The 16,891-nt window shown below is 40.5% G+C and overlaps 1 protein-coding gene across 7 annotated transcripts in view; it reads left to right on the top strand.

Annotated features, from left to right (window-relative positions):
- The window catches only part of LOC109463031 (casein kinase I-like), a 25,312-nt gene extending 8,421 nt beyond the window's left edge, over positions 1–16,891 (top strand). For 3 of the 7 annotated variants that reach the window (XM_019759705.1, XM_019759707.1, XM_019759704.1), the window contains exons 5-12: positions 6,340–6,488; positions 9,295–9,529; positions 9,859–9,944; positions 10,190–10,274; positions 10,797–10,945; positions 11,298–11,399; positions 11,771–11,961; positions 13,154–16,891. In XM_019759705.1, the coding sequence (XP_019615264.1) occupies positions 6,340–6,488; positions 9,295–9,529; positions 9,859–9,944; positions 10,190–10,274; positions 10,797–10,945; positions 11,298–11,399; positions 11,771–11,961; positions 13,154–13,208 (1,052 nt within the window). In that variant the 3' untranslated portion in view covers positions 13,209–16,891. The remainder of the gene's footprint in view (positions 1–6,339; positions 6,489–9,294; positions 9,530–9,858; positions 9,945–10,189; positions 10,275–10,796; positions 10,946–11,297; positions 11,400–11,770; positions 11,962–13,153) is intronic. The other 4 variants (XM_019759710.1, XM_019759711.1, XM_019759708.1 and 1 more) reach the window with 4 other exon arrangements.

Below are 16,891 nucleotides of genomic sequence, written 5' to 3'. Positions count from 1 at the left end.
TCTCATGTAGGTAATGTTAACTCAATAGAGGAGTTTACGTCACTGTGTACCAGACACGACAAAACACAATTCACTGATTGAATGAATAGCCAAGGATACCACGCCTAGGTTAACATGTTGTACGATTATTCTCTCTTGTTTTTCATCGTCCTGGCAACCAAACAAAGGCCGCACGTCCAGGTGACCAGTCTCCGCCCCATATCCCTTACCTGTCCTGTACACAGGTCTCAGGTCAGGTTGTTCCACACACAGAATGAAACTGTGACCTTGTTGTTGTCCTCGGAGGTGAACCAACACTCAGCGACAATCTAAGGTGGCAAGGCCATGTTGTAATGGGCTGAGAGTACCCGGTCATTATTCCAAATACATGTCCTGAAAGGAACGTGTTTTCATGAAGATTTCATTTAAAGTCAGACGTCAGTCAAAAATCAAACCTGTCAAGACAGAAATTATTTATGAACCATGTTTGTGCATATTAATCCAACACTGTCAAACTGCTGGGTTCAAATTTGTGTTGGTTAAATACAAGCAGATGAAAGTACATTTACTACATTGGTGTAGAAGTGTATACATTTTGTACATAGACGGTCTTTAGTCAAATGCCATGGTGGGAAATGTATATTTGTGAGCTTTTCTCTGATGCAGACAGATCCAGAGCAGTGCCTTTGTATATTTCTTACCTGTACTGTTTCCTGTTTGTATTATGTTACTTGGGGTGAACAGAACGGACAAATTTACACTTATTCATTACAGAAAAGGAACAGTGAATGTACCGGAGTTAGTAACTTGATTAGTCACTGATTACCTCCATTTGCACAAACTAGTGTGAACCGACTGAACCCGCTATTGTGCAAAGTGCTCAGTAACATTTGTCCACATCTTAAGGCTGGGTCCTTCATTTGACAACACTTAAAGCTACAGGGGGTAAGCAAACAGGCCACTGTAACGTCAACATACCCCTGAACTTCAGTGTGTGCAATTACTTGTTGTGCAGGACAGCAAATATTTCCATATTTAATGATTCATAAGCATAAACAAAGAGTTGTAAATCATGGAAAGTTCAAAACTTTTACATTACAAAACTTCAGATTTTGTCCACTTGTTTGAAGGCCAAGTCTGTTTACAGTTCAGTGTTTTGTATCATATGTGTCAAAAAGATGTGAACTGCCTGTGTTAGAAAGAAATTCAACTCACACCACAAGAGTTGGTGGTAAATACTGGTCAGCATTCTGATTGACCAAAGGGCCATATTTTCTTATATTTTTCTTCGATTGGGGGGGGGGGATCAGTTACACACAAAATACATGTATTAAGTTAGGGTATATGTATTTAATAAATTAGTGTTTAATCCATCCCTCTACTGAGATGATTTTATATTTGTCCCTTTCCTTATATGCATGGTACATAATTGTAGTCCATGTACAGTGTTCGAAATACCCGTCTGCAGTCTGCAATTTGCAGATAGATTTTCAAGATTGCAGAAGAAAAAATCTTACAATCTGCAATTTTGCAGAAGGAAAAAATAGGCTCCGGATTCAATAGTTTTCAATTAGCAAAGTAGCGGCGCTGTGAATAGATCGAAAACCTGCGCCGCACGAACCTGCCGGCGTTTTCCAGCAGACTGTAATGGTCCCATATAAGGGAATTTGGGGTCAAAGTTGAACGATTTTGACAAGGCGACGAAAGGCGACGATAACCAAATATGGGCACTCGCCATTTCCCGATGTTAGATTTCGTCTCCCGGGAGGACCCGACAACTGCCTCGGCAATTTTCGGCAGCTTTCGCTGAGCATTTCCCAGCAGGCAACACGGCAAAGGAAACATGGCTCCTCCGAAAAACCACACTCGCCTCGGCGTTAATTTGCCGAAATTTCGATGTTTTTCCTTGGTATTTTGCACGATTCAAGCAAAGAAAACAAGTTGATCACATGAACAAAAGAGAAATACAGCACTGGGAACCTAATGGTCCGTTTTGTTGGGCGGTAATTTCTCATTTCGAGTGAAAATTTACGTGCATCACATTGTGACCATTAGTGACCATATGGTGTAAAATCAGTGATTTTCGGCTCGATCCGAACCGAGCACGGCCCGTAGACTTGTCCTTTATGATTTCTAGATGACTATCGGTACCAAAATACGGGAAAATATTGTTGCAAAATGAGAGAGACGGAGACTAAGGTAAACTTCTTTTATTTGAAGGCTGGATTTTCATTTTCCTGGCAGGCTTCTTTGTATGTAGTGATCATCAGTTATTCAGTAACAACAAATATGGATTTTTGTTCTGGTCAAAAAAACCGGTCCACCGACGTTTCGTTTTTTTTGGACCGGACCGATAAAATTTTACGGTCCAAACATATTTAAAAGAGTGATATTTTGAAGAATTTGAGTAATGCTACAGATTTACAAAGCTATACCGTTATATATATATATGATGTAAAAATAGTCATTATTGGTTTCAGAAGGTTGTAATATGGGGGTTTGTGTATTTGCAGAAAGTATTTCCAAATTGCAGGACGAAATTTTGACTCTTCTGCAATATTGCAGAGCACTGAAAAAAAGTATTTCGACCACTGATGTATGACTATACAGATTATTCTGTACGAAGTTCTATATGCATCTTAGGATATTGGAGGGTGTCTAATTTTTGGCCTAGAGCCTATTTTTAACCTATCATATTTTCTATTTTATCAAAACTTCCATAGATAATACAAACTGCATGGAAATTATTTTTTCAGTATACTTATCAGTATACGTATACTGAGACATTTCTTAACGATACACATGCATACTAAGACCCTGATGCGGGTGTCACACCACTGTTTGTTGTTAACACCTCTCTCCTCTGCGGGCTGGCCCTGTCCCGGACGCTCCGACTCCTCCATGTTGTCATCCAGGCCCCAAAAGCCGCTGGACTCTGCCCCGCTTCTCGGGGAGGGACGGTACTGTATTCCCCCCATGCCGGTTACCATGGCAACAAGCTTGTAAATCTCACCCCCACCCACAAGATAGACTCTCCCGACCAGCTTGTTTCTGACTACCGCACGTTCTGCCACACGGCGTGGGAACGACTTTTTTGTTCATGACAGCCTTCGTTTCTTTCAGTCCATTGTAAATAAAGCTCTTTATGTTAAGTTTGCAAATTCATTATATATTCTAATTTCTATATACATGTACATACCAGCTGCAGGAACACAGTACAGAATAGTACATCTGCTATGATATACTTACTGCAACCTAGCTTATTTTTTATGTCAGATGATTCCATTTTAGTATTTTTGCATGGATTGCGCTTGAAATGTCTTCTCCTTGATTGTCACTGATGCTTTTATTTTAGATTAATATCTAAACGGTTAGGAGAGACATAACAGTTATGACTAATGCCACTCCCTCCCTCAAACTACACAGCACCTATCCAAAGTAGAAGGTTATTTCATACTTAGCATTTTCCCTTGGATATGTATACAGTGTTCGAAATACCCGTCTGCAGTCTGCAATTTGCAGATAGACTTTCAAGATTGCAGAAGAAAAAATCTTACAATCTGCAATTTTGCAGAAGGAAAAAATAGGCTCCGGATTCAATAGATTTCAATATTAGCAAAGTAGCGGCGCTGTGAATAGATTGAAAACCTGCGCCGCACGAACCTGCCGGCGTTTTCCAGCAGACTGTAATGGTCCCATATAAGGGAATTTGGGGTCAAAGTTGAGCGATTCCGACAAGGCGACGAAAGGCGGCGATAACCAAATATGGGCCCTCGGCATTTTCCGATGTTAGATTTCGTCACCCGGGAGGACCCGACAACTGCCTCGGCAATTTTCAGCAGTTTCCGCCGAGCATTTCCCAGCAGGCAACACGGCAAAGGAAACATGGCTTCTCCGAAGAAGCACACTCGCCTCGGCGATAATTTGCCGAAGTTTCGATGTTTTTCCTTGGTATTTTGCATGATTCAAGGAAAGAAAACAAGTTGATCACATGAACAAAAGAGAAATACAGCACTGGGAACCTAATGGTTCGTTTTGTTAGGCGGTAATTTCTCATTTGGAGTGAAAATTTACGTGCGTCACAATTTGTGACCATGTGGTGTAAAAATTACTAAAATATCAGTGATTTTCGGCTCGATCCGAACCAAACACGGCCCGTAAACTTGTGCTTTGTGATTTCTAGATGACTATCGGTACCGAAAAAACGGGATAATATTGTTGCAAAATGAGAGAGACGGAGACTAAGGTAAACTTCGTTTATTTGAAGGCTGGATTTTGATTTTCCTGGCAGGCTTCCTTGCATGTAGTGACCATCAGTAACAACAAGTATGGATTTTGTTCCGGCCCAAAAAACCGGTCCACCGACGTTTCGGTTTTTTGGACCGGACCGATAAAATTTTACGGTCCGAACATATTTAAAAGAGTGATATTTTGAAGAATTTGAGTAATGCTACAGATTTACAAAGCTATACCGTTTATATATATATGATGTAAAAATAGGCATTATTGGTTTCAGAAGGTTGTAATATGGGGGCTTGTGTATTTGCAGAAAGTATTTCCAAATTGCAGGACGAAATTTTGACTCTTCTGCAATATTGCAGAGCACTGAAAAAAGGTATTTCGACCACTGATGTATGACTATACAGATTATTCTGTACGAAGTTCTATATGCATCTTAGGATATTGGAGGGTGTCTAATTTTTGGCCTAGAGCCTATTTTTAACCTATCATATTTTCTATTTTATCAAAACTTCCATAGATAATACAAACTGCATGGAAATTATTTTTTCAGTATACTTATCAGTATACGTATACTGAGACATTTCTTAACGATACACATGCATACTAAGACCCTGATGCGGGTGTCACACCACTGTTTGTTGTTAACACCTCTCTCCTCTGCGGGCTGGCCCTGTCCCGGACGCTCCGACTCCTCCATGTTGTCATCCAGGCCCCAAAAGCCGCTGGACTCTGCCCCGCTTCTCGGGGAGGGACGGTACTGTATTCCCCCCATGCCGGTTACCATGGCAACAAGCTTGTAAATCTCACCCCCACCCACAAGATAGACTCTCCCGACCAGCTTGTTTCTGACTACCGCACGTTCTGCCACACGGCGTGGGAACGACTTTTTTGTTCATGACAGCCTTCGTTTCTTTCAGTACATTGTAAATAAAGCTCTTTATGTTAAGTTTGCAAATTCATTATATATTCTAATTTCTATATACATGTACATACCAGCTGCAGGAACACAGTACAGAATAGTACATCTGCTGTGATATACTTACTGCAACCTAGCTTATTTTTTATGTCAGATGATTCCATTTTAGTCTTTTTGCATGGATTGCGCTTGAAATATCTCCTCCTTGATTGTCACTGATGCTTTTATTTTAGATTATTATCTAAACTGTTAGGAGAGACATAACAGTTATGACTAATGCCACTCCCTCCCTCAAACTACATAGCACCTATCCAAAGTAGAAGGTTATTTCATACTTAGCATTTTCCCTTGGATATGTATATTATCACAAGTCAATCTAGCATTGATTTTCACACGAAATAAAATAGACTTAATAATTTCCGTGCTGAATGCTGAAAAGTATGTGTTCTATTATATTATGGGAAGCAACTGAGTTGTACATACAAGTATTAGTCATGTCTATTCTCCAAGCAGACTTCGAAAGGTATTTTCTTAATCTGCATAACTCTGTCCTTCTCTGACCTTTTGAAAGACCAAGTTTGTTAAACAACAACCAACCTTAACCGTTCTGCTTGGAGATGAAGTCATGTGCCCTTTTCCACAGCTAGAGGCATGACTCACTGTTACGTGTAGATAGGCAACTCTCACTGTTCCACTACCCTGTCATCTCAAAGTCAAATACTCCACCTGGTTATGGCATGGTCCATCCTGCATTCTTCAAGCCAACTTGCATGATCCCCTCAACTCAAACTAGAAGTTACTGTTTTGTATCCAATTGCAAGTTTGTGGGGTGCAGTTCTTATGAGCCAATTGACCACAGCAGTATGCATTCATATATCATATGGCCACATGAGTAGTTATATGATTACAAAGTACAACCTACTTTCCATGTCAACCTTTTTCTCTTTCAGGCCACACCAGTACATTTTGTTGGTTCTCAGACATATTTTAGTACGAAAAATTCAGAGAGCTGGGAGAAAACAACAACTTGCGTCTCACTACGGACGATCACTTTTAGACTAGAGCCATTTTCTTGTTGATTTTCATGAATATTATTTTGTATCCGAGAACCGACAGATTGAAATGGTATGGCCAAGCTGTAATGATAAATATCTGTTCTTGCTACCATGACTAATGCCCCCCTCCCCCATCTTGTTTTACAGAGGGCATACCTCAGGTCCATTACTTCGGCCCATGTGGCAAGTATAATGCAATGGTCCTGGAGCTGCTGGGACCCAGCCTGGAGGACCTCTTCGATCTCTGTGATAGGCAGTTCACGTTAAAGACTGTTCTCATCATAGCAATTCAGTTGGTGAGTAGTTTTACCTTCCTTTTCATTTAGCTCAGAATGCTTTCCCGCCAAATACCTGCGCCGGTACAGGAAACAGTTCAAAATTACCTGCATTGAACAAGTTTTATGCATTGTGTAGATCATTTGTACTGTATTTTCAATTCATCAAAAAAGAGATGGTAGAAAAAATGGATCACTATGGAAACTGTTTATGTTCCACTGAATGTAAGAGCTGGTGCACTATATGCAAAATACCCATGTATAATTGTATGCCCAAAACAAGTACTGGTGCAGGTCAGGTGCAGGTAGACATCAGAAATATTTTCAGCCCTGCTATTCGACTCTGTTTTCCTTACTTTCAGTGGAATCAAGTGGTGCAGTCGAGAACTAGAGAAGGAGTGTGTGTGTTAATGGCACTTCATTTGGTAGAGCATGATTTCATCTGAACCCTGGCACATGTTCAGCTTTTCAGCACACAGCTATCACCACTTTGTTCTACTAGAGATCACAAAAACAGACCCTTGTCTGTGATGTTGTCTCTGACTGTACAGAACCATCAGTACTTCTGTTCCAGTTCAGCTCCTTCAGCTCCTTTTCATACATTATGTATTTCATGAAATCAAGGACTTCCAGATGGTGCCATCTAATTGGCCCATGTTGTAATAAAACACAATGATGATTGGTGAGCAGACAGTTCTCTACCAATCAAAACCAACAAACTGCATGTAGGCTAAAGCAATGATACTTCAAGTCTTATAATATATGTATACCAGGAGCATGTCGGCAAAACATATTGCACCTGTGTGAAACCCGTAATGTATTGTGCATAGTACTTCGGCAGAACGTCTTATTTGCCTATACCCCCCGTCTGTATTTTCGAAATGTTATGTCAGAGAAGATGTCGTCTGCAACAGGCAAAATTTTAATGCAACGTTGACCAAACATCCAACAAAAATCGTGAAAAATAAGGGTTTTGCACAGGCTCAGTGCGTTCTGCCAATGTGCTTATACCAGCCAGGCTGTATCATTGCAGTGTCCTATCTCTCACCCATCTGCCTACAGTAACCCCCCCCCCCCACCACACACACGTACACCCCTCCTGTGCCTTGACTATAGATGTGCTGATATCAAAGGGATAATTAGATAGGGTGGAATGAGAGGTTTATTTGCCTGCAGTATAATCTGGTAATGCAGTACAGAGAGTATTACTTCACACCAGCAGACTTTATGTCCTCACTGTGATGAGTCTATTAATGACTTCATCCAACTGACTGACCTCAGTAAGGATGACCCTATGTTCACACCAGTAGATAGAGGAATGGATATTTTCTTCCATTCAAATACTGTATTCTTTCATCTAAGAAATATTTGGAGTCGCAGTGAATATACATTTATGATTTCTAAGTTGACTGTATAACTATTATTCTTGCTATATTGCTTTCAGAATGATTGGACATTACATAATTTTACACTTTCAACAATTATCAACTGAGAATCTCAGATAAAAACTACAAGTTTTCCAATGTTTTAGTTGTTTTCTACAAAATGGACTAACAAGTCTTAAGCAATGATGTTGTTTGTTTATTTGTTTGCCCCAGTCTCAAATGCAAGCTGTACATAAAATGCAAGTTGCACATGTACAATGATGATGATTGAATATGACCAAAATTAACATGCATGTTGTTATAGTGTCATCATGTGTGCTGATCCATGTATCAGCTTTTAATCCAGGCACAGCATTACAGGATTATCTCAGTTCCCTCCGCAAAGTATCTAATCCAGCACTGACCTCCATTACGATTACATACCCAGATTACACGGAAAAGAGATGTCATACGGATAAGGAACAAGTGACAACTATCAGCACAGTGAACGTTATTTGCATGTAGACGTTCAGTGGCCAGGTTGATGAAACCGATAACTTCTCCATAGCATAGTACCAAAGTAATTACCCAATGTTTTTTAATGACAAGTAGGCTTTGCATCTTGTACCTGTGCATGTAGTTAATACTGCTTGCCTGTGCATTACTTGTGGAAGCTGTGGAAAGGAGGACGGTTATTTAGCTAGAGATGTGTTCACAGCTCCTTATCGGCCAGCAAGCACATAATAATAATAAAGGTTGTACCAAAAAACATCCTTCTGGCTAGAGCTTTAGCTACAGCCAATATTTCTGTCATGGTGAACTTGTAAGATCTAACACTGTAACAAATTTAAATGTAAGGCTAAGTGGCGCAACCAGAGCAACTTTGCTGTTGTATATGGAGTTAGATAATATCTTCAGTAGCTGTGGAACCACCAGAGTGCTTCTTACAACCTTAACATACAGCCGGTGTGCTATGCAACTGGTATGCTTGGTTAACATGGTTAATGATTCCTTGTCAGTGACACAAACTTCCACAGTGCCTAACCAAGGCATGGTCCAATGCTAATAAAATGTCAGTGTTGTGAAGTTACTTCATGATACAACAACATGCTGCCTGGGGACCAGGGCCTAATGGTGAAATCAGGAAAAACAATCAAAACCATTGCCCCAAGTCTTTATCCTACATGTGTACTTCTGCAAAGCCTGATCTGACTTGTTAGGTTTGGTACAAGTGTTTACCTTAAAAGTCAGGCTATGTAATGGACAAGTATAGTCTTCTAATGCTGCCTCATTTAAGTACTGGTTGCTGCACATTGTGATAACTTTCCTTGTGTTTGCTGCTTGCAGGTCAGTCATGTTTTGAAGGTGCTCCTGTTAGTTGCAAGGCCTTATGGGATACTTGCATGCCCTCCTTTGCCCCTGCATACAATTATTATAATATTGTCTTCTCTCTGCTCCAACAGATAACAAGGATAGAGTACGTCCACTCCAAACACCTCATCTACAGGGATGTCAAACCGGAGAATTTCCTCATAGGACGACAGAACAACAAGAACCAAAACATCATCCACATTATTGACTTTGGGCTGGCCAAAGAGTACATTGACCCAGAGACTCACAAACACATCCCCTACCGGGAACACAAGAGTCTGACGGGGACGGCGAGATATATGAGCATCAATACTCATTTAGGCAAAGGTAAGTATGTTTGTAGGTTATACCTGAACTGTTAGCACTCATCTCATTTCATGAAATGAAGTCTCAAGGATCCAGCTACACTTTGCCTTTGATTTGTCAATTTTTAGATGTTTTCATTTCAAGCAAGAAAAATTGGATTGAAATCTGTGGATGTAGTTCACTGATACTGGAGTATTGACATACATGTGCACGAAGCTAAATATCAAACTCAATTTTTTCATTTTGAACTATCATGTAGCTATCTATGTAATGCATTGTACGTAATAAGATTGCATCTTCAGGTGAACTGAAAGCATGTGTTGCTGAATGTTGTTCCTCTTTCTTCACAGAGCAAAGTCGAAGAGATGACCTAGAAGCGTTAGGACACATGTTTATGTACTTCCTAAGAGGTAGTCTACCATGGCAGGGATTGAAAGTAAGTAACATTTTCCCTAATGATACACAGTACTAGTTGGCCACAACCATGAAAAGTGTTTGACACCTAAACAATATTAAAACTTCTGTCCTTTTGGAAAACATGAAGTCTTGTTTTAGCTTTCCTTCTGCAAAATTCAGAATACTTCTGTGAGAATGTCACTTCTAAAATGAGTTTACACTTTCTACTTTCTAGAGTCACAAACTTTGATTTTTCTAAAACTAAAGATATTTTATGTCTAACAGGCAGACACATTGAAGGAGCGTTACCAGAAGATAGGAGAAGTGAAGAGAGCCACCCCTATAGAGGTGCTGTGTGAGGGATACCCAGGTAAGAACCAACTACATACAAGAAAAAAACCTATATGCTTTCCAATTGCTTATGTGGCAGCAGTTTCGAAACAGTCCATTTTATACTGAATTTGCTCATATGACACAACATGCAGTCTTGATACAACAGTGTCAATAGAGATACAATAGGCCACATGCAAGTCTGGAAACCTTTTTGAGGCACTGTACATGTTATCATAGTACTTGCGTAGTTACAACTTGAACCTTGATGCAACACAGAGAATGGTTCTATTCTAGAGATTTCGACCAGTCGCTCTGGTCTTCTTGAATAGACTGACTCAATGAGACTTGTCTCGTTTTTCTCTGAAGTGTGACATCAACACTGGGTCACCGGGTCAGTCCACTGAGCAAGATCAGAGTAACTGGTCAAAAGCTCTATGTGAGAACCATTAATAGTGATGGATGGAAAATTTTAACCTTAAACATGCAAGAGACCTGCCCAGCTCCCAACCCCATGTGATGACACCAAGTCTGGAATAAAAACTATCTCCCCTCTGTACAGAAGAGATGGCCACGTACCTGCGCTATGTGCGGAGATTGGACTTCTTCGAGACGCCTGACTACGACTACTTGAGGAAACTGTTCCAGGACCTGATGGACAGGAAGGGCTGGAAGAACGACGGGGAGTTTGATTGGACAGGAAGGCAGCTGGTATTTAATTTGATCTTCAACTTTTTTTTTGTATTATGGGGAAAGGACGAGTTGTTATCAAAAGAAGTGGTGTGATGTCAGAAGATGTTAGTAAAAACAGCTTTAATGGTGTCTTAGCAAATAGATCGTATGTATATAGAATTTATTTCGTTGATATGTTTGATTGACATAACTTTCATTTTAATTTGATCTTAAGACAGTCTTCTCATGTGTATAATTGTTATCTGATGATACAATAAAGTTAAGAGTTTTTTTCTTTCCATGTCCTTGTTCTGCAAATGAGGCCACCCTTGTGACACATTTTGTATGAGCAATGAATAAGTGAAGAAATTTGTGTTTTGTTTTGACCCAGTCCACCCCTGTTGGCTCCATCCAGAGCCACACCAACGATGGACCCCTGTCACCCATCCAGCCGGAAATTGCACGCAGAGACAAACAAAGCAAGCCCAGAGAGGTACATCATCCAGTAGTGCAGCTCCAGTAGTGTCTGTATATACATAGATTTTCAGGACTCTTTAAAATAAGCTCCTTGTGTTTTGTGAGTGGTATGTTAGCTGTTTTATCTGAAGACCATTCTTGCATCATGTCTACACTGTCTTAACTTGTTGAAACTAACCTTCCAACCCATTGCTAGATGCACTTAAACTTATGCCAAAAAAAGATCATAATCTGTTATTACTGTAGCAAATGCATATATGCATGTATACCATTAGAAAGTTTGTTACGATTGAAAATGATATGTGTGAGAGGAACACTAGGACTTGGCCCTAAGTTTCCCTGGTAGTTGAGAACCATGTCATCCATTCTTTGATACTTTCTCAACAGAGAATGGGAGCATGGGAGCAACAGAGGACCAACTTGATGGTCCCCAACCCCGAGCTCCACGGCTCGGTCCAAGTGGTCAGCTCCACAAACGGGGAGCTGAACAATGATGACCCGACCGCCGGCCACTCCAACGCCCCCATCACCCAGCAGGCAGACGTGGAGGTGGTGGATGAGACCAAGTATGAGAAACTGTACTGGCCGTTCCTTTCCTTCCTTGTTCTCTTTCTGCTGTGTGTTTTTTGTGCATGCCCCGCGCTGTACAAGCCAAGGAGCTCCTCCAGTGGTCACTGTTCATCCGTATCTCAGACAGGTGAACGGTTGAAAGACACTAAGTAACAAATTCATACACAACTGAACTACCGGTATAATACAGAATGGTTCCATCTTGCTTTTTTTTTCTAAATTTGTCATTTGTCTACTCCATTGCAAATGCCTGCCACTCAGGAAGTGTAGGTGTCAAAATATGATGTCTTACGGGTGTAAGAAATGTGAAATAAAAGCACAGATATGTTGTAGTGGAAAAAGTGGAAGTAAATGACAATCACATGAAGATGTTGTTTCCCAATTGAAATAGTTCAGTTTTGGCGCAGAATAAACAGAAAATGGGTCACGGCTTAGAAAATTCTAGCAGAAAATCTTTCTTCTGAGGTTGTATGGAGAGCTCTTGGCTTGTGCAGCTCACAGAATGATTTTGTGCATGCTAGTACATGTAGGTTTGCCACTGTTTCTGTCTCCGTAATGATGCATGCTGCAAACACAACTTACAAGGGACAACCAATGCATACGGATCCAAAATCAATCACAATGAGAATTGAATATACAGTACATGTTACAGTAACGTTAGTTGCATGATGACTACTAATGATGATGTTGTCTTTAGAGTGGCTATATACAAAGCTAAATTTGCTATATAGATGAATTGTTTAATGCTCTATATGAGAGATATACCACTAGATAAATCAGACTTTAGATTGAAGTTAATACAGTACTGTATGTTGATTCTGGGACTCACATTGATTGAAGTGATTTCTACCACCTTCACTCATCTCTCTCACCATTGCTCCAGATCCCTAATTTATGTTTCTCTATTCCCTTTTCCTCCCTTCCATTGTGATCTTTCTTTTTGCAAACTGTTTGCCAACGTGTTGAACGAAATCATTTTCTGTCTTTGGCACACCTCTTGTGCTTACCCCTCTGGTTATTGTTGTTTATCTGCTTACGCACGTACATGCTTGCTTGTTGTGTTTCTGCCATGCTCTTGTCTCTGTACTGTCCCACCTGTATGTCCTGTCCTGTACTGTCCCACTCCTCCGCCCTTTTGTACCTGCCTAGCCTGTCTCCCAGCAACCCGTCAATCACTCTGTCCGTGTGCCTACCCCGTAGGTGCTGCTGCTTCTTCAAGCGGAGACGGAAGAAGGCCGGCACCCGCCGCAAATGACTGGTAGCCATCTACAGGCCCGACCAACGGAGCCTGATCTCCAACGAGCCCACGCAATAACATCTACACCGAGCCTTCCTAGTCCAACCACTCCACGCCATGTGATCTACCAGCCGTCTATCCCGTACAGCAGCCAACACAGCTGTAGTTCTAGTCCTCAGTTTGATGGAAGCATTACAGATTGTCTTTACACATTGCACAAATGTACTTTCAATAGAAAAATGCTACACTATGCCATAAGTCAGGTTCAACAGTGGCTGCTGTACAGGAGAGATATTACATACTGAATATTTAGACCTGAATGACAGCAATTTAGAAAATCCTGCACCAATGCCCAGAGGAATATTAGTGATGTTTGAGAACTATCCCCCTGCTCCCTGTGTGCTTCTAGTTCTCTAGTGTCTCTGTAGTCATTTAGTGGCCAAGGCAAGGTTCGGAGGAATTTCTAATGCTTCATAGTTTTTTTTATCATTTGTAAGGGATTGTGCAGAAATTTCTAAATTGCCTATGAAAGTAAGCCTACTAGCTTGAGTTGTTGGAGATCTGGTCCCCCCACCCCCTTCCCTACCATGTACAAATTACCTGCTGCTGTCTGCTAAAGGAGTGCTCTTGGAAGTTTGGAATTTTTCCACATGATTGTCAACCTTTCAAAGTATGCCTATCTCTGGATTGCATCGAGAATAAGATTTACAAAAGTGACTAAACCCCACATCCATCAATGCAGGGATACAGCTATGTTGTGCCCATGTAGCTTTGAAGGAAGGGCCTGTAGATTTTGAATACCTTCATTTGGAAAATTGTCTGAACTTCGAGGCAATCCATGGTACATGTAAATTTGATGTCAGTACATGTGTGTGTGTGCTGAAAAAACCCCATGGGTGCCGAGATTTGCAGATCTTTAAAGTCCTAGTGTACTAGGTGTAAATGTATATCACTTGTGGACAGCTTGATTTTTAACATTCCTCCTTGAGTTTTGGTCGCGGTTGAGTCGTGGGTGACAGCGTTTCCTGGACTGATTTTAGCCAACAAGTTGTCACGTCTGCGGACCAACCACGCAAAGTAGCGTAGCACTTTTTTGAAACCATTCAGGTTGTCTTTGTACCGTTAATGGTTTCGTCAAATGGAGAATAAATGTAGCTAGCTGCAGTGTCCACAATAGCATGTCACCATAGCCTTCATCTCTGTGGCTCCGAAAGTTGAACAACCCAAGTTACAGTACAGACACATGGGGATGAGAGGAACACGTACTAATGAAGCCATGTTCTACATGTGCGGTTAGCCGACACAGTGAACCCAGTTCTTGCAGCAAATTGATACTTTGCATAACTGCTAGATTTCTGCTTTCTGAAATGGAATGTAGTGGAAAAAATGAGGCAGCATGTGTTCCATGACAGAAGTTGGAAAGTGCTCTATTGCTAAAACAAGTACAAAGTGACCCGAGCGGTTGAGAAGTTGCAATATGATTACCAGTGCTGCAGGAATGTCAGTCAGACGTGGCTTCAAAGGTACACTGTATTCAACACAGTAGAGAATATGCCGCAGAAGTAGGCACCAGTTTTTTTGTCTTGTGGCATTAATGTTTGATCATTCCTCATGTAAACATTTGCTTTTTGAGTGGTGTCGAGACACCAGACTACCTAAAGGTCACAACATTGTTTGTGCCAGGACACACTTGTACAATACTGTAGCATGTTTAATTTTTAGTTTTTGTTTTCATTTTTTTGTTGCAAAACGAAGGACACTGTATAGGTGCAATCATTTGTACAGAACTTTTCAGTCAGCACCTATGGAAAATGTCGAGCTTGTTATAGTCTCTTTTCTCTTAAACAGATTTTTTGAGATTTTTCTTTCCAACCCAAGCAGAAAATAAGCATGTTCACTGTTGTTGCTGCTTGTGAGACCACCATGTGATCCTAAAGAACAAAATATGTGAAGAAAGCAAAAAATGTTTTGTCATTGACTATATGTGCCCATATAATCTGTTCCTATGTCCTTGTCAATCAGAAACCTCAGCTTCCAGTGACTGCTCAAATTGCTACCACCTTATTGTGTGCAGCTGATCTCAGAGCACGTTTTGATGTTTTTAACTATCTATGCCGACCCAATGGACGTGGAGATATGCTGCCAAAATCACATTGTACTACATGTAGGCACTGGGATGACAAGTCCAACAGAGAAGGGCTTGTAGTTGGCGCAGTGGCTGCCTTGGGAGGGAACTGATCATTTTAACTAGACAAAGTCGCATTGTTGACGACCAACACTTCAAATTCTGCGAACACTGACTTAACATTACAGCTATCTTTATCACAGACACCTAATGCCTACATACCATCTTTGACCAATATTTTGTGACTGTTTGAAATAGCAACATTTGAATTTTTCATGTGATGTCCTATCAGTCAAGTGGTATGCAGTACTGAACCTTTTACCAGTGGTGGTTTCTGTGAGGTTTTTCCTGTTGATCCTCCCATTTACTTGTTTCCAAAATGGTCTCCATTCTCAGTACCACCCAGGGGGTAGTTGACAGAAGTAACTTGTGCCTGTGTATAGCCAACAGAAGGGTGCTCTTCTTACAAGACACATTACATTGTACAGTATATGATGTATGTTGATGTAGCATTCTGCTGAGTTTCCTCACAGCTCTGTATATACAGTTGCAGGCTTGCCATTATGTAGGGTATGGGTACAACAGTCTCATGGTAACCCAAAGTTTGTTATCCTGCAAAAATATCCATGGTTGCCTTATATAATGATTCTGTGTTCATTCAAATTTCTCAGTTCTACATTTCATTATGTAGAATATATATTTTTTTAATTTGCCAGAACTGTTTCTGCCACAATTATTCACTGCCATTGGCTTAAGTCTGGTGTTTCAATACTATTTGCTTGGGAGCAACATTCAAAAATGTTAGTTCCTTGATGTGTCTATGAAGACTTGAATGTGGCCATGGATTTTTACAGGGGAAGTGTAAGGGAGTATGCAGGATTTTTTTATTACATATTTTTACCACTCCCGTAACATTTCACATACTGAAGTTGCACAACCACCGGAGGAAAGATTTAACCTGTGGTTGTTTTGCTGTATGAAAGCCTGTTGTTGCACCAAACCCTACATTATGGCAAGGCTGCACTGGAAGGATAAGACTTTTTTCCTGCACAGAGCTCATGAATGGGAATAACAGATAACAATTTTGTGAACTACAAATTTGTAGATGTGTCAAGTCAGAAGTGATACAAATCCAAGAGAAAATTCAACTGCAGCATCTTTGTATTTTGACAGACTGTTCTAGCGGAGTAGTCATTTTTCTCATGTACACTGAGCTGTGTGCAGACATGCATTTCTTGTGAGATGTATTCAAAGGCATTTAGCTTGTATCTGCCTGGCTTTTCAAGACTGGGATGTAGCAGTGATGAGACAGGAATACAAATTAGATAAATCAGTGCTTGTAACAACCAAAATTTGTTCCAAACTTTCATACCAAGTTCAGCGTTTTCAAAGATGTGATTACATTATGACCTGTTCCCCACTTGTGTCTCTATGATCTCAGAAAAGACTCATTGTAAATTTATCTGTAGAATTCTTTGCTCTCTACATGAAGTTTTTGTTTGAGCTATTCTTGGTCACAATAGTGTCATATTTTTTGTGCAGCTCCTTTTAGTGAATAAACAATGAGAAGATGGGA

This window comes from Branchiostoma belcheri, unplaced genomic scaffold (assembly GCF_001625305.1).
Source record: "Branchiostoma belcheri isolate BF01 breed outbred unplaced genomic scaffold, Haploidv18h27 scaffold121, whole genome shotgun sequence".
NCBI lineage: Eukaryota > Metazoa > Chordata > Leptocardii > Amphioxiformes > Branchiostomatidae > Branchiostoma > Branchiostoma belcheri.
The sequence above is the reverse complement of the archived record's forward strand: the minus strand, read 5'-3'. Positions and strand labels throughout refer to the sequence as shown.